At 39.9% G+C, this 26,041-nt stretch overlaps 2 protein-coding genes across 13 annotated transcripts in view; one reads left to right on the forward strand and one right to left on the reverse strand.

Moving 5' to 3' along the window:
* UBP1 (upstream binding protein 1) overlaps positions 1–6,016 on the forward strand; it is a 43,562-nt gene extending 37,546 nt beyond the window's left edge. For 8 of the 10 annotated variants that reach the window (XM_030495073.1, XM_030495082.1, XM_030495117.1 and 5 more), the window contains 5 exons: positions 75–165; positions 795–904; positions 2,313–2,455; positions 3,016–3,067; positions 4,149–6,016. In XM_030495073.1, the coding sequence (XP_030350933.1) occupies positions 75–165; positions 795–904; positions 2,313–2,455; positions 3,016–3,067; positions 4,149–4,186 (434 nt within the window). In that variant the 3' untranslated portion in view covers positions 4,187–6,016. Of the gene's footprint in view, positions 1–74; positions 166–794; positions 905–2,312; positions 2,456–3,015; positions 3,068–4,148 lie in introns of those variants that run through there. The other 2 variants (XM_030495100.1, XR_003992687.1) reach the window with 2 other exon arrangements.
* A 208-nt stretch (positions 6,017–6,224) lies between these two features.
* Positions 6,225–26,041, reverse strand: part of FBXL2 (F-box and leucine rich repeat protein 2) — a 50,142-nt gene continuing 30,325 nt past the window's right edge. The window contains exons 5-15 of one of the 3 annotated variants that reach the window (XM_030495182.1): positions 25,133–25,227; positions 21,963–22,031; positions 21,782–21,877; positions 21,351–21,477; positions 21,081–21,155; positions 18,744–18,874; positions 14,918–14,978; positions 13,437–13,481; positions 13,093–13,149; positions 9,024–9,236; positions 6,225–8,083 (exon numbers count right to left, since the gene is read on the reverse strand). In XM_030495182.1, coding sequence (XP_030351042.1) covers positions 7,976–8,083; positions 9,024–9,236; positions 13,093–13,149; positions 13,437–13,481; positions 14,918–14,978; positions 18,744–18,874; positions 21,081–21,155; positions 21,351–21,477; positions 21,782–21,877; positions 21,963–22,031; positions 25,133–25,227 — 1,077 coding nt within the window. In that variant the 3' untranslated portion in view covers positions 6,225–7,975. Of the gene's footprint in view, positions 8,084–8,999; positions 9,237–13,092; positions 13,150–13,436; positions 13,482–14,917; positions 14,979–18,743; positions 18,875–21,080; positions 21,156–21,350; positions 21,478–21,781; positions 21,897–21,962; positions 22,032–25,132; positions 25,228–26,041 lie in introns of all 3 variants that reach the window. The other 2 variants (XM_030495192.1, XM_030495201.1) reach the window with 2 other exon arrangements.

The following is a 26,041-nucleotide window of genomic DNA, read 5'->3' on the forward strand; positions in this document are numbered from 1 at the left end:
TGAACATACAATTGATTTTAAAAAGTATAGATGTTCTAACAAAATCTTCATAAAATCCTCCTGTATTTCTCCAGGTGCTGATTTATTAAAGCTGACAAGAGAAGATCTGGTACAAATCTGTGGTCCAGCTGATGGAATTCGGCTATATAATGCACTGAAATCCAGGTATGACCTCAGATGTGAGGCTGAGTGGGTTTTGTTCTGTCATTCACTAGCACTGGGAGATCTGGGAAGCTGGAATCAGGATGGGCCTCGATGCCTGTGTGTGTCTGAGGAACTGGCAGCAGTTAGTGTAAAAAGAGCTCCCATATACACCTTTGGGGCAGACCCCTGGTGGGATGCAGGCTCTGGGGAGCTCCAGGACAGCCTGTGAAGCTGGTACCCATGCAGCTGGGCACTGCCCATTTCTTGGAAACAGGTCAATTTGTTGCCAGAACACAGAAGGTCACATTTAGTGGGGCTAAGAACGACCTGAGGCTTTCTGAGGTTACAAGTGCAGAGTGCTAACCCAGGCAGCATCCCAGATGATGTTTCTGATTCTGAAAAGGGTGTTTGTTACCACTGACATTTGCAAGAATTGTCGTCGTTACTCAGTAGTTATGTTCCAGGATTATAACAAGTAGTAGCATCCAGAGACCACTTGCTGTTGCATTCTTTAATTTTTTTCTTTGATCAGTTAAAGAAAACCCTTCAAGTGAACTATCAGCACAACAAATCTACCTTTGTGGCACAGCATTATCCGTTTTTCAGGGCCAGTAACCTTTCCTCTGATGTGTGATTTCTTCCAATTGCAGGTCTGTTAGGCCCCGTCTAACAATCTACGTTTGTCAGGAGCCATTGAGGAGCCTACAACTGGAAAGACAAGATGCAGGCAACAGTGATAGCAGCAACAGTGCAATATATGGTACAGCACATTGGGGTCCCTTAGCACCATTTCTGTGTCTTAAAATGCCTGAAACAAGAGAAATGGGAAGAAAAAAATAAGAATACTAGTGGAGAGGCTGAATTCCTGTTTCTGGCACGCAGAGAAAACGTAGGAGGGTGTATTCACAACAACCTTGCTGTTCTAACACTCCAGGGGGTGAACAGAACCTTAAAACCTCTCAAGCTTAAATTTTTGATTCTTTTTCAGTGCACCAAAAACAGCAGTTACATGGTAATTAAGGAGTTCTCAAATTAGCTGTGCTATGTTGTTACAGACAAGGTATTAACCAGACCAACGTAGGTGCATGTAAAAGCTACATGCAGATAAAACACTTCAGTTCTTTCCCATTTTCTGTTACGTTTTGCTTTCATTTTCTGTGCAACTGAACTAAAACTGGTAGAGCTTGGACAAGGAGAAGCAGCCAAGCAGTGTACAAGACAACAGTTTTAGTATTATAAATGGCTGTTGTTTCAACACAGATCGGAAGATAATATTTAATTGTAAATTTGTGTCAATCTTACATTTAAGAGAATGGAGTTATTTGAAATCATTCTTTTCTTGCTCTTGGCTTTGAGTGAAGAGCCATCACTCCCCAGTCAGCTGAAATCTGTACAAGCTGCTGCCATAATAGTAGTTGTGTATTTATTTTCCATGCAAGAACTGAGGGGGAGGAGGATCTGTAGAGGATACTGTTTCTGTCAAATACATATATTCCTTCTGGAAAATGTTTCCCATCTTCAGTCGTTTGTTTGGGGTGGAAGAATGTGCAAACATGGAGCTGCCGAGGGCTTCTAGCACTATTAAACAAAGCTGTGGAGCTGTAAATACAGCGTCAAACTGACCAGCTGCTTTGTCTTACTGTTCCCTTTACTGTGTTGTATTTTCCCCCCGCCGCCCTTTAGCTCTAAGATGATCTGTAGGAAATACATTCAGACAGCTGAGAAAGGCTCTCTTTGTCAGAAAACAAACCAACCAAACCAAAACCACCTACATCCTTCCTTAGAGCAGCGGTGTGGTGGTGTAAGTCAGTCAGATGTATTACCTGGCTACATGGCGATGGTTCAAAGTGACGCCCTGAAGACACATTTAAGCCTGGTTGACATGACTGTGCCTTCCTGTGGAGGATTCAGGAGAAAATGTGGAATCTGCCTTTGGTACTAGAGCAAATGGAAGCCTCGTCAGAAAGTTGTGCTTATGGCTTTACCTTGAAAGCCAAGTCATGGCAGTTCATGCTTCTTGGTGAGAACAGAGTGAGAATAAAGTAAAGGTTTTTAGCTTTTAAAATGTTTTAATGCTAGGTTATGAACAAATTCACATTATTTTTCCACATAGTTGCTTGTTACCAGTTAGTACCACGCTTATGTAAATACTTTTTATTTTCTTGCAGTTTATCATGCAATCTACTTGGAAGAAATGGCAGCCTCAGAAGTCACACGCAAGCTTGCTTTGGCATTCAATATTCCTTTGCATCAGATCAACCAGGTTTACAGACAGGGTCCCACAGGTATCCACATTCTTGTTAATGATCAGGTAATGGAAGTTACGTTTTCTTGACATTTTATGAATGAGATCAGATGGCGGATTTTCTTATGTTTGCTTCTTTATTATTGCTTTATTCTGTTTGATAATGCAACCTAGTATTTTCTGGTATTTAGAATATTTCTCCTTTACATTACAATAAGCAGAAGGATCCTTTAAATGTCATTCTTCCTCTATCTGAATCGATTTAAATTACAAAAAGAGAAAGGCAAATGGTCTATATAGTTCTGAGATGCTGCAGTAATTACTTAGAATGTATTTATTTTGAACAGGGAGCCTTTCAGTACTGTTGCACTCAGCTTATTTAAGCATCTGCCACACATTTAGAGTTTCAAGACACAGCCAGCAGTAGTAGGCTCCAAACTGGTTGTCACATGATTGATGGGCAGTATTTTTACAGTAACATATTCTAACTTAATCTGTTATGTGCTTGTCACTTGCCAACTAAACCCAGAAATACCCAATGCTTATAACAGGCTGTATTTAATATCTGATGTGTATATGTTAGGTATTGGTCGTACTCAGGTTTTTAAAACCTTTTTCTTTTGTAGATGGTTCAAAACTTTCAAGATGAGAGTTGTTTCTTATTCACCACAATAAAAGGTACCGTGGCTTTGCTGACAGTCTAAAACGTAACTGTGTATTCTATCAAGGAGCTGCCTTTAGAGCAGAATGCTGGTCCCGTAAACTCCACAGGCAGAGTAAGGGCAGATACAGAGAAGGCTGATGCGCAGAAACATCAAGATCGGCTTACAGCAGAAATGGCAGAAACTCCCATGTGGTCAGAGGGGTGGAATCATTTGAATTGTACATGCAGTCAACTTTGGTCGTTTGGGTTTCCCATTTAAACACTGAGGCTTCAGACTAATCCCACTGTTCCTGAGGTGTCCAGTGTAGTTCTGGGAAAAGGTGCCAGAAAACTGCTATAATCTGGGGATGAGTTTGGCTCTGTGTAAGTTTTACCTACAGAAACTGTCCCAACTTTGAAGACCCAATTACAAATTATTAATCAGAACATTTTTGTTCAGCAGGAATAGGAAAGTTTTTGCAGCTGTGTTTTCTCCTGTAGATGAGCTGTATTTTTAAAGTTGCTTCACTCAATCAGCATCCTGACTTGAAATTCTGAAACTGAAAAATCGTTGTGTATAGTTTGTGTAGTATAAAATCTGTTCAGTGAGTGTTACAGACCCATTTGTCTCAGTTGTGAAGCTTTTTGGTGGTACTGCTCGATTCTAACCATAAATCCATAGGGGCTTTTGTTTTTAACAGTTTCTCCTTGGCTTTCTAGTTTAAAGTTGAGCATCACAAAATAGATGATTGAAAGCATACACTAAGGATTTCTACTGCTCTTGCAGTAGTTAACTAACTTCATTCTGTGATATTACGTGTCACAGTCAGGTGAGGTGGGTTTAATGTGTGGTAGGAAGTGTTCAAAAATAACTGCAGACCAAAGGGATGTTTAGGAAGTTATTCTTCAAGTGTTTAGTGTGAATAGCAAGTTACTGGTACTTAGCATGTTTTGACTTTACTATTTCATAGTAGTAATGAAATACTACTACACTGAAGTGAACCACTTCTACATGGTAAGACCCAAGCCCATACTTTGCTGTTTTGGGGCATTGGCTGCTATATTTATGGTTATTCTATTTATGATTCTAACAACTGGTACTTTTTTCTTTTCCAGCTGAAAATGGTGAAGGCTTCCATATAATTCTGAAGTGATGTCACACGACTGCTAGACTGATACTCCAGCGCAGAATGAAGTCCTGCCTAAAGATTACAAAGATCATCCAAAACCTTAGGATCTAACTAACTTCACTGTATAAGATGTTTCATATTGAAAACACAAAATGACCTTTCTAATGAGCTGTTTGATAGGTGAACTTTCTTATCACTGCCATAGCTAAGTGTCCTCATGAGAGGTATAACAACATGACAGCTTACGTACAGGCATGGAAGACAATGTAAGCAGAGGTGCTTGCCCTTCACTGAAATAAGGCAAATTATGGCCAGTAGATACAGTTTTTAGAAGTGTTTTCTATTACCTGTATCCAGTTGGAGATGAATGTAAACTTATTTTGGGGCATTTACCTTTCTGTGCCAGTTTGTCTATTACGTGCTTGTACCTTACGCTGGTTTTATTTTTTGATGTTAGCAGAGCACATATTAATCTGTGTGGAGATGAGTAGTTAAGCTGTTAGTGATCAGGTTGTTGGGTCTTTGAGAGTAAAGCTGTCAAAACAGCTTCCCGTGTAAATTGTGTATAAGAGTGTATGTAAGAAGTGTAAATGCCAGAAGAGGGCTTTTAAGAAGCCCTAGACAGATGCAATATATGCATGCAGCAAACTGCATTATCAGTAGTACCTTATTGGAGGGATTAATATAAATCCTATGAGGTACCAAGTAATTGTGTTTTGCTTTAATGGATTTAATGGAAAAGAATTGCCTATGCATCTTTTATGTTTAGTTTCTTAGGTTCTCTGCGGAGCACTGCTGCAGTTTAACTCTTTGCTTGTAAAATTGTGGGGTTTAAAATACTGGCCGCGAGAGGTGGACTTTTCTGACTTACTGGAATTGAGGGAAGAAGAGCCACAGGCACCATGGGGCTGGCGCAGCTTTCAGCAGCATCAAATATCCTGCTTGAGAAATATTAAACCTACTCCATGTAAGTCTCCTCCCCAGCAGGGAAAGGCCTTGCTGTAGTGGCTGTTATGGACAAGTAGTGTCTTACCTGTTCTGTTGCCCTGCCTTTGCCCTGGGAGCCGCGCTGAACCACTGTTACATTACAGTGCCTCTGCCATATGACCAAATATTTACTTTTCTTTCAGCCAGGAATTGTGCTTTCTCAGTATTTTGGCTCGCTCTCTCTTGCAAAGACACGGCGCAGCGCTTCCCATGCTAACATTCTGTTGCAGCTGGTTTGGTACTTGGAGGGGAACTTTTCCAAAGGGACTGAGTGACATTGTGTTGCTGTCATTTTGTGCCTCTGGAAAGCTCCACCATGATCTCTGGCTTAAATGCTTGGGAACAGTTTTGCTTTTTATGCTACAGCGTTCAGTGTGAACAACTGCCACAGCATGTAAAAAAGCAACTTTGATTTTTTCATTCCCTCTTCTGTCACTGGCTCAAGTGCTTTAGCAGAAAAGCTTCCTAAAGCTGTAGCGTTCTGAAAATTTACATTCATCAAAGCTAGAGAGGTTTGGTTTTTTCCTGTTTTTATTTTTTCTGCACTGAAAGTAAAATTTTATGTACTTAAACGTTTCTTCCTTTAAGTTGTTCATCTTTGGATATTGTTTGGTCCTAGCATTTTCTTGAACTGACACTTGTGTCTTTTCAGCTCACACCCTATTCAAATCCAAATGTTTTATAAAAGTGGAAAAATCCTTGATTGGAAAGTATCCAAGTATCTAATTTTAAAGAATATTGAAAGTTGTACAGTAGTTTGTCCAGCTCACTTCAAATTGGAATTAAATTATGGCACCAGCAAATTGCTTTTGTTTTTTAATAAGATGTACACATTTCAATTTAAGTATAATAAATGTTTTTCAATAATTTTGTAAATGTGCTTTTCTTTTCGTTTACTTCCCCCCACACACATTAGAGATGCTTCTGGTGTTCAGATTCAGATTAACTGCAAGTGATAACAGTGGGTAAAGGTACTCACAGAAGCAAACCAGCTCAGTAGGTTATCGTGCACCTGGCATGCACACATTCATCTTCTATTTCTAATACAAAACTAATTTGAAATGATTGAAACAAATTCAAATTTGACATCAGCTGATTGTTTATTTAAGTGTCTTAGAGTAGGTTCTATTTGGGTTTGTACATCTTTAATGCAATAAACTTACAAGGGTCATTATGTTCTTAGAAAAAAAAATGAGCCAACGAAGGGCAATACAACTTGACATACTGGTACTGGTGACCTTCATGGTACAGTTGAGAAGAAAATCTGCTTAAAACTCTCTGTTACAGCAGGATGTATCCTAATGGAACTTGAAGCATGATGGTAACAACACTCCACAACTGCTGTGTAAAACAAGTCCTGATCACCTTATTTTATAGTAGTAATCCATGCACTGCTGCACTCTAACCTGTAACTTAACCTCAAAGCTGAGGCCTCCAGTTCCTGTCCCTATCTGTAACACATTCACATGTCTTTTAAAAAGTAGCTTTAAATTTGTGGGGGGAATTGCAGTACTACCCAGAAGCAGCTTCTCCAACTGCTTTTTATGCCAGTACTTCTATTAATTTTCAGTAAATGCACAGGCCCTGCACTCTTAAAACATACACATACACACAATCTTACACAAAAAAACTTCCTGAACTGTTGAGTAGTTTCTCAGATAATTAAGTTGCTTAAGATAAAAAAGTTTATCTAATCCTCTAGCACTGAAGAACTAAGGATGAAAGCATGGCCTTAAGAGTCAATACATAGATGGTACTATTGTTATAATTCAGAAGTTGACAGCTTCTCAAGTAACCCAAATGTGAAATGTCTGGCTTTCTACATTTGAAAACCAAAGGTTTGGTTCAACTCCTGCCTACAGCTTTATCTGCCTGTCTGCTTGCTGTGTCCTGAGAACAGGTGTGACAGCTGGAATTCCTTACTCCATCATAGTTCCTATAACTAAACCTGGTTTCCATTCTTCATCTGTAGCAAAACACGAGTACCCACTTCTAAACCAGCAGCATCTTTCCCTTACAGCCCAAGGAGGTAACTGAGGACAGCAGGAACAGTGTTGCAGGAAGCACCATGTGGCTGCAGCAGCCGGTCACAGCTCCACCACAGCGGGTTCCTCGCCCCTTGTAAAGGCCGATGGCATCGGGCATAAAACATGCTTCAGTGACAGGGAAGCGTTACACCAACTTAATTGAACCAAGCTCAAAAACATGGGAAGTATCTCTATACAGTTACCTTCAGGTACTACCTTACCTTTTGACATTACCTATTGTGTCCCCTTGTGTAATTAAATACAAAGCTGACTCATGAAAAAGTATAAGCTGTTTTTGGCTGCAAGAGCTCATGATTACCTTGCATTTTTTGGTCAACATCTGCTAAAGCTGATTTGCCTTTAAACCTGGTGTTTAATCTGTCACGTATGTTACAGAACAGCAGGTTCAGGTCTGTGGTGCGACGGACTTGAGCCCCACGTCAGGTTACAACTTCACACTGAGTAGTGCTTACAAATGCAAATTAACTTCCAAGTTTAGTGAACTTCCACCAAGTAACTGCTACACTGAAAGGCCCACATGTTTTACACAGTACTTCAGTTCTCATGCCAACAGAAGGAAGGAGTTGCTAATACAAACTGAAGCATCACCAACTTAATCCACAGCTGCACATTATGGTAAGATTTTTTACCTGGAAAAAAAACGCTTTTCTTGTCACAAAACTGGATGACCAAACACCATCGTTAGGACTGTCAGGAAACCAACTCCTTCCACTGCCTTGCAGTCCCGTTCTCTTCAACACCATCAACAATGAAATTTTCTGTGTGGTTGCACTTACTGTCAGAGAATAATACAGCATCTGCAGAGGCGCTGTCCGCTCCCTCCTACTGATGGCGGGGGAGTTACTGGAGCAAAGTAAGCATGAACTTTCACATGAGGTAGATGAGCCTGCGGGTGAAAAGTCTTCATTACAATGGGAGAGAAAGAAACATAACTAGTGAAAAGCAGCAGCACACCTCGATTTCTGCCAACACGTGGGCTCTCAGTCAGGTTAGTTAGCTAAAAAGGAAGCATCTGTACATTTGATACTGTCCAAGCTGTTGTAATTCTCCTGTTCCATCCAGCTGAGGCACACTAATGACTGGGCACTCACCTGTGTAGTGTTCCCACTTCCTTCCCAACAAACAAAGCACGGCTCAGGCCAGAGAGCTCTGTCAGGCCAGGCACATGTTCTGCTGCAGGGGAGACGGAGACACTGGCTGCTGAAGACAGACTTCTCTGTATCCTGTCTGTCTCCCCTATTCCCTGCTTCTCTCATCCTAGAGAGCAGCATGGAATAGAATTGGGCATCTGCCCTCAGCCGTCACTGTCGGCGATGGGCTTTCCAATCTCAAAGGTATTTGGACAGGAATGTGGGAGATGAAGCTGCAGACAAGTATAATAGTAAGGCTAAACCACTGCTCCCCCAGCATGGGTACATGGAGGAAAGGTTTGTGGCTGGACTTCAGGGCGTAACAGCCCTAAAGTCCCTTCATCTCCATGCAGATGTTTTGCTATTGGCGCTATATATTAACCTATATTTTAGGAATTAAAGAATGCCACTACACAATCTAGAAAACATAGAAGCCTGTCTCTGAAATAATAATACAGAAAGCAGAAGATAAAGCACTCATCATTACAACAGCAAAGTGTCATGAGTTACACAGAGAGTTAGGCAATTATTACTACTCATATAGAAAAGCTCCATCTAGTTCCTAGAGGTGAGGAACTAACAGAACAATATTCAGACTTTGTCCATCCTCCCTTGCCTGGGACATGCATAGGAGTCACACAACCTCAAGCAGCATCAGCAGCTCATTCCTACCGGCACAAGTCAGCGAACACGTACTCTGATCCGCTTGATTCCAGCTCGTGTCACTTGCTGGCAGTCATACAGCTCAATTCTCTCCAAGTTGTGGCAGTTTTCCAGGTGCTCCAGAGTCACATCAGTGATGAGAAGACAGTTATCAAGCTCCAGGACCTGCAGCCTCTCATGACCACAGGTACTGTTGCTCAGATGCAGAATCCCATCATCAGTGATCAGTTCACAGTGAGATAAGCTCTAAAAGAGAGAGAGGCAAACAGTTAACACATTGCTCCATCCCAAGTTACTCTGTCCTCCAAACATCAGAACTCTTCAACCTATTTCATTCTAGTGATTAAACAGCTCCAAATAGTACAGAGCTGAAATCTGGAACAGCAACAAAGAAACAGCTCTGCTCCACCAAGGGGCTGTGCTTTGTGTTTAACTTGGCTTCAAAATGAGCAGAGCCCCAAAACACACGTCACTGGCAGAACATCTCAGGCCCGTTTGTTCTATGTGAATGGGGGAATTCTGGTCCAACTGTCAGGCACCTCTGCTACCAATGGGCACACAAACAGCACATGTGCTGTGCCAGAAAACAGGAGACAGCTTTAAAGAGATGCTCAAGTACATGCAGGAATAGATGAGGATCTGCTGACAGGAGTTAGTTAGTGCTTCACAAGTTATCATATTCTCATACATATCATCACCCGGACTAAGCCTGTGCAAGTCTGTGGAGATAAAGAACAATCAAACTGGACTGATTTGCCAAACAGTGATTTCAAAAACACATGAGCGCTTCGCGCCTCAGGCTGTACATACAAGGAGTAATAAACATCTTGTACAGCTGCAGAAGCAAGGCCTTTTTGCACACGTCAGCATAATAAACCCGAAAGTTCTGCTCCTCTTCAGCATGTTTTTTTTACTCCCTTGAATTTCAAGAGCATGGGAAAAGCTGCAGCACCTCAGGCAGCAGCACCACATAAAGCAGTTTCTTGGTTCCTTCAGGGAATTCATGACTTTTGGAGAAGTCCGATGATGACAACAACGGAAAACAGACTTTTCTCAGAGGAAGCTTAACAAGCACTCTCTGCCACCAGTGAAATGAATGCTCTCAAGTCCTCTGCACTAGGAACGTGCAGGATCTATGAACTCTACTCCTCTTGCCCTGGGCTCTGCGCTAGCTCCTTGCTTCATGCTCAGCCCGTACTTGTACCCAAGCCTAACGGGGGCTGGTTCCTGCCTTGCCACCAGTTTTTTTTCAGACAGCAGCTGATGAAGAAACACTTGCAGCAATCCAAAAGCACTTTTTAACTCAGAGCAAGCAAACAGTAGTGTTCAAAAGTACCTCCAACTAAGCATCTCAATCAAACGTAATCCTTCCCTTCTCTCAGTACAACACATCTATCTTCTTTTATTTCAGCCTGACAAGGAAGCCTGAGCATTACCAACCTTACTCTTATTTTACCTCAGCTAAAGTCACAAGCCCTTCTTGCCTGCTACTGCACACAGGTTGGTCCTGCCCTGTCCTTTAGAACAAGTTGCCTCTCAGCTTTTTTTCCTCCTTTGCTCAACAGGATGAACAAGTAATGAGAGAAGAGGCTGGGAGAGAGGACTGCAACATCCTAAAGTCTGATGGGGAGCCCCCTGGCAGCTCCAGCAGGTCCAATGGCACCCGCTCCTCAAGCATGAGCAGCTGGCAGTGACTCCAAGCAACACCACAACCAGTGCATACTGTCTCCCAAAGACAAAAAAAATGACGCGCTTGCACCATCAGCAGCACTCTAACTTACAACTTGCTCACGTTCTGCAAGTCCATCAATTCTCTAAATACTTTAGGTCTCTCCTACACCTACCGCCTTTATGTACGTGTTCGCAGCATTTGATTTGGCTCACAGCCTGGAAACAATCAGCAGTTGCAGGGTTAAAGAACATTCATAATAGACCTGCTGTTTCAAGGAAGGACAGGAGGTTCTGTGGAGCTGTTGGCTACAGCAGCAGCCTGCTGGCTAATTAAGAGTTTTCCGTCCAGGAAGTAAGCAGCTTATAAAATCAGCTTTTCTGAGACACTGCGTTTGGTGCTGAAAGGACAATACAGGATGTACAGCCAAGCTCGTAGAACTTTGTAAAACGAATACGCCAAATGATACATACTTCGTGTTATCTGACCTTTCTGACTTCATAAGCCTGTCAGAAAGTGTTAATAATGCGGAATTTTACAAAGACAATTGCTAGAAACCTTTAGAGGTTTCAAAGGTTTTGAAATATATGGATTCAAACCAAAGAGATATGGTCAAATTCTTTTTTTTTTTTTTTTTTTGTTAATCCTTACTAAATACTGTGTACAAATCAAATATCTATCATACTGTGAGTGACATATGATCAACTTAACTGAAGAATTCAATTGACTTCTCATCTCCAGTAATGAGTAGTTTCTCCAATAATCTGAATGTGCAATTATTAGACACTTTAAACAGAAATTACTTCTTAAGTCCAGTAAGTAATAAAGCATTTGAGTACTGATACTGATGACCGTAAGTAGTTGGTTATAATTGGACTAACAGTGCTCTTCCTTATTTCCACTGTCTACTGAGTCTCCAAACACCAAGAAACAAATTCAAAGTTGATTTCTACAACTGCAAAATATTTGTTTAAACTGTAAATATGCCTAAACATATGCTAAAGCACAGCTAGTCAAAATTTAACAGAACCATCAACAATATGTGATTTCATATTTGAAACATAACATCAGTTCACGCAGGGTATTTGGCACCTGCTAGTCTGTTTTCTCTTTCCCTGTAATTCTCAGCCGTCACTGTTCACTCACACCTCTGAGTATGTATCCTTCCTACACACAGGGTAAAAAACACATCAACAAAAAAATCACTTTTTCCTGTTCCCTTAGAAAAGGTATGTTATTTTACCAGTGCCACACTTCCCTGTCTATGGCCTGACACACACAGAGGCATCAAACAAGAGTGGGTTCAGAAAAATACTTGGAAATTATGAAGTTTTATGATACCTCCGGTGCAGCACTGGCACAACTGGTACAAAGGATCTCTTGCAGGTTACAGTTGCGATTACAACACAAGAACATAAACATCGCAGAAGAACAGAGTGTGTCCCATGTAAATGGCTCCACATTTCCTGACAACTCTCATTTGGCTTAATGTTAAGAATTACGGTACAGAAATGAGGTCAGGCAATTAATGAGCAAAAATAAAACCCAACATAAATAGAAAATAGTGAACAAGCTCCTTTTTAAAAGCCATCTCTCCTCATGTTGCTACCTTAGTAACACTAATTATAACACTATTTAATTAATGAAGCAGCAAACCTTCCTTTAATCCTATCTAAGAACAGATTATAAAGATACTTGTTCTTTCATGTAGATCCGTAGTAGTATATAAAAAAATCTACCCTTATGGCACAACTGGCCTAAATACAGGAGCTCCTATTGCAGGGACAGCCTGGTAATTTTGGAGTACCCTGTCTGAAGAACAGCCAAATTTATGTCACCTGAAATTGGTTTTGATGTTCTGAAAGATCTAAGCAACCACTCTCTAGGAAACAGTTCTCTAGAGTAAGCAGGGTACCCCACTGAACGGATCTCAGTCTTCTCCAATTGCATTCAAAAGTCTAGGTCAAAAAAAAACCTTTCATAATTTACTATGTAAATGTAGTCCTTGGGAAAAAACTGACTGCATGCAAAACTGATGACAGAGCTATCAGGCAGATTACATTTATCTTCACTGGCTGGTTTTGCTTATTCAGTATTTGATGCGAAGTCATACTCTCTAAGAAAGCCATTAGTGAACACTTCAAGGGTATCTATAAAGGATCTGAGTACTATAAGTAATCAAATATGAAGGATGTTAACCACAAAAATATAAGCTTTCTGGTTATTACTCACTGATTTGGTAATATTTTTTTATCACACAATGTAAATATGTTAGGAGTAATCTGCTTCTTTAGAACACTTATGAAACACGTATATTTTGCACAGCATCATACTACATCAGGAACTTTGTCTAGATACAGAGTAAACAGGAGTTGTGTATGTGTGTAGTTTCAGGGAGCGTATTACAATTCACAAACAAAGAGTTAAACTTACCAATGCTTGTAGCTTAGGACAGTGTATAGAAAGTTGTATCAACGTGCTGTCAGTTATCTAGAAATAAAAGAAACCAACCAACCATAAGCAACAGATAGCAGGAGAGTCAACCCTCAAATAAGATCTCTTTCTCTACCAGATGAAGGTTCTGTTATTTATGGAAAACACCCAATCACCTGTTACTCTTCAAGTATTTCCCTGTATAGAATTTCCCAATAATTATTTTTATTTACTATCATAAACACAGCACTATTAATAAAAACCAAAGCACATCTAGCTGAAAGTGCTAATGCACTACATTCTTACGCTGGAGGTTCAATATTCCTTTTCATGTTAAAGCTCACCAAAACACACTCTTCCAAGTCCATCTTCTCCAGCTCATGGCAATTCTAAAATAAACAAAAAACCAAACAGATAAACAAAAGATGAAATAAACCAACATACAGACATAAAACCATGCACAGGAGTAGTGACAGGAGACGGCACAGCTTCCAAGAGGAAATTGTGAGCTAAATCCCTTCAAGTATTTGATGACCATCAAAGGACAAAAAATGGTAAAAAGATTAAAAATCCACCAGCCACACACCACCTCCCTCTCAAACCTCCACATTTCAGCCTTTCTCTTGCTAAGGGAAATGTCTCCTTGCTCTGCAAGGTTTGAGCAGTATGTAACAGTACTCACTCACCCCTGCTTCCCTTTTGAAATCAACTTCAATTCAATCATAACCTGTGCACTAAAGATAACTAACCTGCATAGAGATGCATACACCAACCTGCATGGAACTCATCTGAAACACATACCCATGGAACATCTCCCTTCACCATCATGCATTATAAAGAAGCATTAAAAACAATTATGGGCTTTGCTAATGAATGCTGAAAACATTAAAATATGGTCCACTTTAAGGCTGACAGAAAGCTGCACTTCACATCTATACAAGCAATTTCCCCAATACATTGAGAGAACCCCAGCAAGCTCTTGTAGAAGTGCTTTCAGTATCTGATCATGACTCATTTCAAGAAAATAATGTAACCTTGTGACCTTGCAGCACACCACATGGTGCCATGGCTCAGCCCAAACTCCAACCCATTTTTTACAAGCATAGGAAGAAATGGTTTAACTTGCAGCTCCCAAAGGCAAGCTTGAGGTGACTGCCAAAGCCCAAGGCTGTAGCAGTGAATGATTAGAAACCACTCTGTTTAACCACTGTGGCTAGAAAAAAGCCCCTGCATTCACACTAAACAGCAGCAGTGCAAATGAATCCTGTTAACTGAGTATTATTTTAGTGTTCAGATGTCTTAAACCAGCAAGCAGACAAGTCTAACTTGAAGCATTAGATATCATCAATATGCTTACTTTACATATTTACAGCATGAATCAGGGCACAAGTGCTTACAGTTTACAGCGTATAATGTAAGTACTTTTGTAACTTAAAGGTATGCTTAGAATAATCTACTATACAGTGATTCTTGGGGTGTAAATATCACCAGGGTATGTGTTATCTTTATAGGGGATATTTAGCCAGAATACATAACACAAGTTTAGAATTATGATAAGCATAATAAATTCCATTGAAACATACAAAAAAGTGAAAAATGCAATCATAGATGGCAAAATTATTCTATGATTCTATGAAAATAGATCAAATTGCAGCTCTAAGTATAATTCAGAAATAGAATAACTTTTTAGTCCCCTCCTCCGCTGGGTTCTTTCTACTTTGTTTTTCTCCTCCTCATACTTCTTCCCAGCAGCACTACATCAATTCACAGCTGCTCTGCAGCAATGCAAACAAGGCAAGCTCTAACCTTCTGAAGTGACCCTTACCCGTGCTAAAAGGGTAAAACCAGCATCTGTAAGATGTGAACATCTTGCAGCTTCCAAAATCCTGGAAAAGTTTTAAATGTTAAAGAAAACATTAGCATAGAGTAAAGCAAATGCATTTGAGTTACAAATCTGACTTCTGCAACTCTCTGCTCTCAACTGGAAACGTATACATATACACCTATTTTTCAGTGATTTGCAATTAAAAACACTAGGCAGACTTTTGATCCAGCTTATCGGAAAATTCTAATAGTTACAGACTACATTAAGTTCAATCCTCAATCTTCTCAACATTTAGTGTAAAAAATTACACCTAATTACAGGCATTTTAACCTCTTGTTTCAGTAAGACAGCAAAATGCTCACGTTCTCTTATGTGTTATCAGAGGAAAGATATGGGAGAATAAACCCCAAGTTAAAGAAAATGCAGACAAAGCCTGCATCTAAAACCCCTTATATAAACACAGGATGTTGGGAAGCCACAAAACTGAGAAACTGCTTACTAGAAATTCACTTAGAGCATGAAGCACAGTGAAGGAAGTTACCAGAAAGCAAGGATCAAAAAATCTCCAAGCCCACAGTAAAAACAATGAACTACACCAACACAACCTTAAAGAAAATAACACAGTGTTTTGGAAAGATAAACTTAACACTCTCTCCAGTGGCCCTGGGAAGCAGTACTGACAAAAGAAAGGTCATCTGCCTCAAACAGCACCACTAGTATGCAGAACGGGCCTTCAGCCCATTAATGTTTTGTCATCTTTGTCACTGTCTTCTTTTTCTTTCCTTTAATGAATACTTTTTACTTTGCAGGTGGAGTATCAGGATGAATACGCAGAAACCATGCAGCAGGAGTGAGCAGGCGGCTGCATGGTGCCAGCTGGGGTTAAACCATGACAGACTCTTGACTATGGCTTTGCTGGATCAGTCTCTTCTAAGCCAAAAGCAACAGCACAGCAGAGTTCAGAGGTTAAGCCCCACAGGATACACCCTTGAAAACCACTTCCAGAGTGCTTGTCTCCAACACGATTCAAAAGTAGAACGGAAACTCAAGAGCAGCCAACAGAGAGGTGCAAGACAGGTACAGCTTCTCAAGTGGATGGTTGTAACATCCCTGCATTTTCTCTACAGACTCACATTTGGGAACTTTGTTCCCTTCCATCAAGGGCAGCTACCAACCTATCATAAAATACTCTCAGCTACTCTGACAATCATCCATGATACCAAATAGGAATGGAAAAAACTCACCACCACCACAAAATATGACTCAGGTCACATGTTACCCTTCCTACTCCTTTCATCGATTCCTTGCTTTCAACCCCACCTCACTTACAACCACTGGATCCCCAGCCCCATTACATTTCTGATTTTAAAGTGGGGAGAAGGGGATGACATTTGCAGTGTGCAAATTAGTAAGGATGCTACTTACATCTGGTTGAGACGAAGATGGAAACAGAGGGGTAAGAAACCAGAAGACTAGCAGCTCTAGTTTTCCTGAACTTGGGTGTGCAGTTAGGTTGACAAGCAGAATGGGGAGAGCAAGCTGCATACACACATGCTGCAGCAATCATGCCCCCGTATGAAAAACAGGTGAGGAGGCACTGCCCAGCATGAAAATGGGCAAAGTTCTAATTTTTGCTTTCAGTGATTGTTCTTAATTACAGAGGGCTCTTATTTTTTTTCCAGATAGAGCTGACGTTTATTTCCCATCCAGTGATTCGTGACAAAGTACCTAGAATAGGAGCTGATGAGGCAAAATGGGAACCGAGAGCAGATTCGTCCCTCTTATAAAGCAATGTTCTCCAAGACAGACCTCCCAGTAACACTCTGCCTACAGATGTGGGTACACCTGGAGTGTCTCCACACACAGCACCTCCCTACTCCTGTTGAATTAGCAGCAGGTGGGAGATAACATTGGTGGGGTTAAAAGGAAGAGGATCCTAATTTTCACAGCCCCACCTAGACAAAGACTTTCATGGGTACTTCTCTCAATAAGCCTCACCAAAACTCCTATCAGCGTTTTAGCATTTGAAAGTGCTAAAAATCAAAAAAAGAAAAAAAAAAAGATATCAAGTGCTTAAATGAGCAGGTATAAAGGGAGATGAGGGCACAGCTGTATCTTGGTGCAGGGGAAAAAGCAGCTGACGGGAGTTGGTCAAGCTTAGTATTTTTTTTCAAGGAGATGTAATTGTGAGTGGTAACAGCTGCAGAACACAGTGGTATCATGGAAAGCAGCACAGTAGGGCTCCCATACCCTGAAGTGAAGTGAGAGTAGCCCAGTACAAAAAAACAGAAACAAAAGCTTCTGAAAGAGGCAGCAGAATTTTCTTTCATACTCCGAAAATATTCAGAAGGTATGAACAAGTGTGAAATTACATTTCCCTTTGATTGCCAATGTATTTTTTTATAAAGTACTTTCCTTGCACGATCCCAAAAGTCTACATGTAAACAGCTGTACCATCTGTCCTTCCATCATGCACTCCTCTGCAGTAACCGCTGCAAAGGGTCTTTTTCTTTACACTGTTCCTCATGACAGAAGAGCGGCAGACGCCTTCCCCCTCGTGGCACAGACAGGAGCTAACAGTTTACCTACCAAAGATAAACCGGTTCCTGCTACAGTTGTACTGGAAAGAACTGCACAACTAATAGCACTTTAGAATTCCTATTTCCAATTCGAGCTGTATATTGAGAGAACGAGAGAAATCGTGGGAAGAGACCCATAGTAACAGCACAGCTTTCTCAGGAACACAGTTACATGTGTCAGAAGACTCCTAAGCCCCTAACACTGGCACGCATAAGCTCTAGTAAGTATGAACCGTTATGTGAAGGGGACTGTCACTCTGGAATTGTCTTAAAGACAGGCTTCCTACAATAGCAAAAGCTCTTTTTCACTCAATCAGCTAAAGGAACACTGTGTGTCAGTATACTGAACACTTGCTTCCCCTAATTTTTATGATCTACGCTTTCCTCCATTTATCTGTGATTGAAGTATAACAACTTTGACTCCTGCACATTCCTGTCAGAAATGGCAATTTAGTGTAATCTAAAAATCTTTTGACTTAATTTACAGTGAAATCAGACCTCACAAGCAGCATTATGTCTCTACAACTGCTGCATGACTGAGCTTTCTTATTAAAGCTGAAGCTGTCCCCACTTCTGAGAATACCTACATGTCAGCACAAATAACACCAATGCAAAAGTTAACATTATTTTTAACTGATAAGCCCTTATTACTCAAAATATATCCCATAAGCATCAGTCCTCGGTGCCTGCAGAGACTTTAGCACACTCCATATCAGAATTTAAGAATGCCAGGATATACTGCAGAGCACATTAAAACTACATTAAAAATCCACAAAATCTTTAAATATATTCAGATATGATTTAGCTTTTTTTTTTTTGCAAGACAAACGGCTGCATAAAACCACATCAGCATACAAACATCACCGGACACAACTACAGATCTTTTTACCTTTTAAAAAAATAATGGGCTTTATATCTTCTCTTCTTCTGGCTTGTCATTAGTACCTAAAATATTTAGCTAGAAGCACAGAACTGAACTGCTCGGTTCATCATGTCTTATTCGTCATATATGAAATCTTTTTTTCAATATACAGTGGACTACCTTATTATGATAGCTACAGAGGGCCAGCCCTCAAGTTTCTATTCAGCTGTAACTTCTAACTTAATGTTTTGATTGCAAAGGTAATGCAAGCAACACAAAGCTAAATCAAACCTGTGGGTATCAGCTGATTATCTTCAGAAGTGAATTTCTTAGATCAGGCCAGTAATAACATGACATACTCACGACAGGCTCATGACATACTCACTTCAGCCTTGGACAGTTTAGACCAAGTGCTGTGAGAGAAGCATCTGTAAGGTTGCTACAGCCTGAAACACAGAGTGACTGAAGTCTGTGGCATCCTCTACAGATTTTTACAATGCCTTCATCTGAAATTTGCTGCAACACAGAAGAACGCTGAAGTTATTCCATTATCAAATAATTAGCTAAGAATAAAAATCAAGTCATATTAACTGAACTGGAAGTATCACACTGTATACAACCATGGCAACCTGTGGATTTTCAACCACAAAATACCATCATGAAACCATGTTCATTGATAACACTGAAAACAATCGAGACACACAATTCCTACTCATCTATGTATTTTTCCACAGATCTCAAGTACTGCTCAAAGGCAGTCTGAAGCACAGAGGGAGAGTTATTTGTTGTTGTCTTCCTCTTTGACTATGCTTTTGCTTTATAATTTTCACTCTTTTTTGAAATTATTTATATTTAATTGTAATTGTCATTGTGTTAAATAGCTTGCTTATATGTTTGTAGAGTGCAGATCTTTTGTTCCAGTGACAGTGTAAGTTCAAGAACAGTGCAAAAGAGAGTTTGAAGCTAGACAGCACTGGAGCTACCTACCTATTTTGCACTGGAGCAGTACCCAAGGGTAAAAATCCTTCATCTCTGGATAATTTTCAAAGCAAGAGTTGTCCTCAGCTGAAATATTTAACTCAAAAGAGGAGTGTTCATTTTGCAAAATTGTTTTGTACTAGATATTCTGGAAAAAAAGGCAACTCTTGAATTTGGAAACAGGAACTAAAAGAAATATCCCCAGTGCAGCTGCACACAAAATAGCAAGAGGAACTGCGTTATTGGGGGTGTGTGTGTGCAAATTTTATTTTGTTTACAGGTCTTCTATTCTAGAGAAAGTGTTCTCCCACTCGTAACTCCAAGAATTTAATTTTTCTGCTGAATGACTAATCCTTCATGGTGAAACAGGTTATTTTATTTCCTGGCCTACCATTATTCTTCCAATAACAACAAAGACCTCTACTGTATTTTGAACTGAAAATACACTTCTTTTTATAAGCCACACATCCAGATACAGTAATACTACTTGTGCATATTTCTGAGGCTGTTACCACAAATATTACCTTTCATAGATGAAAACAGGATGAGAAGTAGCAGTAGCTCAGCACTGAGATCACCTTATGCTCCCTCCCCCAACCCAACACTTTTTAGTATCAGAAGTTTGTATTTGCAATTTGTTCTGTCAAACAGAAATTATTCTAGACAGAAAACTAGAAGTCTTATCATCTTTTTGTGGCTCTAGAAGGATTTGCATCATACACAGGTAAGAAAAATCCAACATCAATCAGATATTTCTGGATTTGACTCCCAAAACCCATTATCTTCTAGAACTATCCTGGTTTTTTGGGAGATACTCATGACACTATTATTGGGAACAGGAACTATTTTGGAGGTAAGGAGTATGTAAATTTTATGCTGCTGTTGGAGATTATCAAAATCCTCAAGTTATATATGAAAATTTTTCATTTTGCAATTGCTTGTCATTCAATGCCTACGTCTCTCTTGGGACAATGCACAAAAAGTGTCTGCAAGTCCCCATTTTCTAAAACCTTTCTCTGAAGATTGTACCTATCAGATGTGCATTTTCCAGAGTTAATATCACTTCATTTCATAGCTGCTGGAGCTGGCCTGGCATTTTACAAGGTCCATAAAACAGAGCCACTAGAATTCAAGTTTGGATCATGTAAAGCACAAGGAGACCTGCTGTGTAAATATCAGTGCTAGACCTTTAATCACAAAGACCCTGGCTGCTTCTGGAAGCATGCTTCTGAGCCATAGCAAGCATGTGTTCTTCCATTGAGAAAGCATGCCCTTCTCCTGATACGTAGATGGTTCTGAATAATCTTCAGCTGAAGCCAATACATTTTGCTCTCAATTATGTAGCCCACAATATGGCTTCTGCTCCATTAGAAACCTTAAAATTATGAACAGACCAAAATGGTCGACCTTAATGGATGGGAGAACAAGATCTACATCTGTGAAACTGCACGGTTTAGCACATACACAGTTCATGAGATTTGAATGAATGCAGTTAATTCTTACTCTGGAGCTTGCTACAGTTAAAAGACATAATGAGGGGAAAAAAACATAACCCATCACTCCAAATCTACACTCAGCTGTAGAAACAGCCAGCTCATTTAAGATCTCTATTCCTCACAAAATTCTGTAAAGTGCAGAGATATACTATTTGAATTATTCAAGTGTGTAGCAGATCAATTCATTAGCATTCAAAAATGGTTTATGAATCTTAGAGAATGTATCTTTTGAAGCTCCAAATACTAACCGTACAGGATTGCAAATTCAGGATCACAAGTTCATGACAGTGATTTTGAATGTGTTTCAATGCTTCATCTTCCAACTGTGTTCAGCAATTAAACAGGACATAGGAAAAGAAACACGAAATTAAAAGCACAGCAAAGCAGCCCAAAGAACATATATGTTTTGTAACACTAAACAAAAGACTATAACAAAAATGGTATTTTTTAATTCATGGAGATTTCAAAAACCCAAAATAAAATTTTATTCCTAAAGGATCACCCAAGCAGTTATGTACCTGTGTGCAACCTCTAAGAAATAGAGCTTTTAGTCCACTACACCCTTTCACCAGTGCTTCAATACCATCCTTCGTAATCTGATCACACCAGGAAAGATTCAAATGTTCCAGATTTCTGCAACCCTCACTGGGAGAATTAAAAAAATACATAAAGTTAAATCCAGCCTTCAAATAGTCATAACAGTGGGAAACCCAAATTAAACACACTGTTAGAAATTAATGATAGCCAGTGGACTGTGCCAGGCCTCCACAGAAAAGTCATGAGAAAAGACCACACACAAACATTGCAGTCTACAGCCAAGAAGTCCTAGATATAGAACACAGTCAGTGCTGCTACACACTATTAACGTTCAGCAGTGATTTTAACTTTATTAAATGTTGAACAGCTCTTTAAATCCTTTCCTTTAATACAAAACACTGAATCTTCTTACCTTAAGCCTTTCAAAGAGCTGTTTGTGATGGCTACACAAGATGTCAGATCCAGATGTTTCAGCTTGGAACAGAATCTGCTAAGACTGTAACACGTGCTGCAAAACAGCAGACACACTAAAAATACCTTCAGCTACTTCTTTTTCCAAATTTTCCCATCAAACAAAAAACACTTTGACTTACCTGTCAGTGATTTTTGTGCACCCATTTAGATTTAAGTGTTCGATGTTTCTACAGTTCTGTGCAAAGGTCCTAAAACAGCAACAAAAAGCTGGAGTTATAACTCACAAGTTGTAATACAGTCACTAGAGTGCGCTCCTGTCCCCTACCGCCTTCCACCTCGGTCAAAAAGCTTAATCTTCAAGCCACAGAGTAATTACAAAGTACACTTCAAATATGTCTGCCTCTTGCTTTTTCCTTTTGTTAATACTAGTTTCTGACTTAGATAACTCCTGAAACCAAATGTTGGCCATCTCTCAAATACCACTTGAGCAAGGTGTTTACTTCTGTTGTATATAAGCCAGAACTGATTTGCTTCAAAAGCCTTAACTAAAAACATTAAGGGCATAAACAGAAAGGTTTAAATATCACATCGGTTAAATATTAAGCTGCTGGGAAGTGTTTCTGTACATCTCATTACTGAAGTCTTTGTAGGAGCTTGCTTCCACATCAAATGAAAAGGAACGTAACTTATACTACGCAGAAGTGGGACCTAAGCCTACCAAACTACGAATGGAAAGCCCTGTGGATTTCAAATTAGTTATTTATGATTTTGAAAATTAAAATACATCTGTGTGCACTATTGGGTATGAACTATAAGGATGATTGGAGCTATTGTACTGCTAAAAGCCTGTACGTATCAGTATACTAATTACCCGGAAGAAACACACAAACTTTCTTTTCATCTCTGCAGAGTAATATTTACAGCTGTGTTGCATTTCAGAACATTGGTTTTATGCCCATGTTTCCTCCAACTGCATGGATTTTATTGGCAGGGGTGGAGGAAATGCACAAAACCAGTTTTGTCTGGAGGCCTGCCGTGGTTAACAGATCCAGATACCCACTCAGCTGGTAACAACTTCCTGGCTCTCCAGTGTGGATTGGAAACAATGGAAAAAAAGCCAGCAAGCAGTTATACTGGTAAGTTTCCATTTGAATTCTCAAAACAGCTATTCCAAAATTCATGTACTGGAGGGAGATTTACAATTGAGACACTTTTCACATCACTTGGAAAGATGCTACCCTGGAGGAACAGCAAACTTTGCTTCCGAGATTCAAGCATGGGGCATGTCCTGAGAGAGCTGTCATAAACATCCAGTATTTACATGGCCAATACCTACTTCCATGATTGGATATTCTTAAACAAAATTTGATGTAGAAGTAGGACAAAGAAAGAAATTAATATCATCACCCACAAAACTAATGGATCTGGAAACAACATGAGAAGGCTGATAGGAAAAGTCACTTTTTAGAACAAATGTCTGAAAATTAATGCCACCCTTCTCCTGCTAATGTTTTGAAAGTCTTAAAGCTCATGCATTTATCATTCATTTGTTAATTTCAATATAATCTGCTTTTATTTCAGAGGTGAATCATCTTCTTTCCTGAAGTGTCTTAGACACCACCACCTGCACCAGTTAGTTGTTACGGATGCACGTGTGAATGCTGGTAACACTCTGGTAACCAGTCTCAGCTAAGCCAGTCCTATTACCTGCTGGCATGACTAGCTCTACCATCCCAACAATGTATACATGCTACACACTGAACTACTGTATGCTTATTCTAAGTATCTGTTCACTGAATACATCATTATTTTAAAATATCCCAGCTCCAGCCCTCCCCCTCTTCTCAAATGCCACTACTACATGAACCCACTTAGGATATCTGGTCCTATTCACAACCCTCACTTCAGCCTTCTAGCCTTAGTACCCTGAAAAGCACAATTAGGAGCCTAAACCTAATGTGAAAATGAAGTTACGGGGGGGGAAACTGTAACCTACTGTCCTCTTTCTTCCTACACCCTTCTCATTGACTTCTGTGCTACCTCCTCCTCATGGTAGCTGTTACCTCCCTCGGAGCCTGCCTCTCCCCTCTCCTCCACTTCTGGTATTGCCTCTCCTACTGAGGACACAAGAACTGCCTGTGTGAATGTTCTGGAAGCTTGCAGGAGCATTACAGAAAGTTAATTCTGGTTGGAGCTACCTCTTTTTTGACAGCAGTTGCCAGTAATCTGAGAGATGGTAATAATACACACTTTCCCCTGAGGAAGCAAGACTCACTGAAGGTGGAGACACCACAGAGCAGTTAGGCAGATGGCTCAGAGGCAACGAAAGCTTAGGGGAAATCTTTGGGCCTGAAGCTAGGATGCCTATTTGGGGTGCTAAAGCAATCTAGTGCTTAACTAGTTGCTGGATTAATTTACCCTAGAAACAAAAACCAGTGAATTAGACTTACTTCTAAATTTTAGAAAGACTTAAAGGTCACAAGACACTAAATGCCCACTACTTAACAAAAATCCTTGTGCTTGTATTTTCCACTGAAGAATGGCCACACTATATCATCAGACCTGACTCCATCCAGCCCAGGCTCCTGTGACAGCAGAGGAAAGCATACCTGTAAAAAGCCATAACCCAAGGTTTCTGACAAATATTCTTTGAGCTCTAAAGCACTTGTGGCTTAGGGACCCTTCAGCTGGAGGTAGGAGGTACTCAGGAGAAATATCCACAGAGGGATCTGGCTAAACAGCTTGTGTACAGAAAGAGCTTACATGGATTCAAACAATCTTCTGGGAACAAACTGCACAGTTCAGTTTAAATACTGTACAAAAAAGGGCCACTGTCTTTATTTGGAGACTCCTGAGATGATCCTGTTGCCTGCCTGTCCTTAAATTAGAGCCAGAAGAGAATCCAAGGCTTTTCCTGATTTTGTATGCACTCAGTTGTATCACTCTTTATTGTTCCTCCCATTGCTTGGGTCACCTCTTGTCCAGACTAGGAGATAAACTATAAACTGACTGACTAATCTTCATGAAATTAAGTGTTGCAGGACACCAGAGTATAGGTCTGAAAACATTTTAACTGCTTGAAAATGGAATGATATCAACATAATACTAATGAATAAAAAGACGCATTTCCGAAGATCACAGTTCTCATTTCTTAGTTCGTTTCCAGAAAATAATAGTAGCTATACTTAGATCTCAAATGGACATCTCAATCACTATTAAGATACTTAGTACTTCAGTATCCCATTTTGGCCATTAGTCAGTACTTAGAAATCCAAACAAATGTAACAATAATTGCTTTTGGTCCAGACATTAGGAAATAAGTGATGTCTCAATCTTGGACTTTACTTACTTTAAGGAGGAGTCTCCAACACCAAGACATCCTCTCAGACTAAGTTGTCTCAGGAACCCACCACACCTTTTCGATATATTTTCCACAACTCGACCCTTAAACCAAATAGAAGGAAGATTTTGTTGAGTTTTATTCTGACGTAACATTCTAACCAAATTAAAAATGCTGGGAGCGAATACCCACCCCAGCTCTACCCCACCACAACTACACCTCCTTGAACAACTTCTGCTACCTTAAAGAAGAACAGTTGCCTGATGAGACTCTCTACCCGCACTGAAATGCTATTCAATTCCATCTTTAGTTCCCTCTCCCTTTTTTTCAGTCTATCACACAACTCAATTTTTTGTCTCAGCAATAACTATCCATTAAGACTGTTGAAATGATCTTCAAGTTTTGTCAGATGTGTACGGAACCTGAAGAAGTGCCCTAGAGGTTGACTGGGAGGCATGCCCATTCCTTAAGGATCACAGTTACTATTATAGCATCTAAGTTGAAATTAACCACAAAGATGTGCTCAGGCTAGTACATCACTGAACTACAGCCTCTGATACGACCTGTTTTACAATTCCTCTTGTAGGGATCTGCATGAGCCCACCTGCCAGTCTTCAATGTCATATATATATGGGTGTTCATGCTTAACACTTGGGAATGCCAAAGAATATCACAGGCTTTATGCCTCATTATTTGTTCAAAGCTAAAGCACAGTTTACACACAAAACTTCCTACTTGACCCCACATTTGCTATAAAATGCTTTTTATTTACATCCCAAAAGCAAATTTTGCTATAAATCAGGAGTAAACAGAATAGCGCCATACTTCTAATATTCAGTCTAAAAGTAGCACTAGGCAAAAAGTTAAACTCCAATAAAAATATATTAATTTATTTTTATATTTAACATTTTTAAAGAA

The sequence above is a fragment of the Strigops habroptila genome, chromosome 1, assembly GCF_004027225.2.
Source record: "Strigops habroptila isolate Jane chromosome 1, bStrHab1.2.pri, whole genome shotgun sequence".
NCBI classification, from domain to species: Eukaryota; Metazoa; Chordata; class Aves; order Psittaciformes; family Psittacidae; genus Strigops; species Strigops habroptila.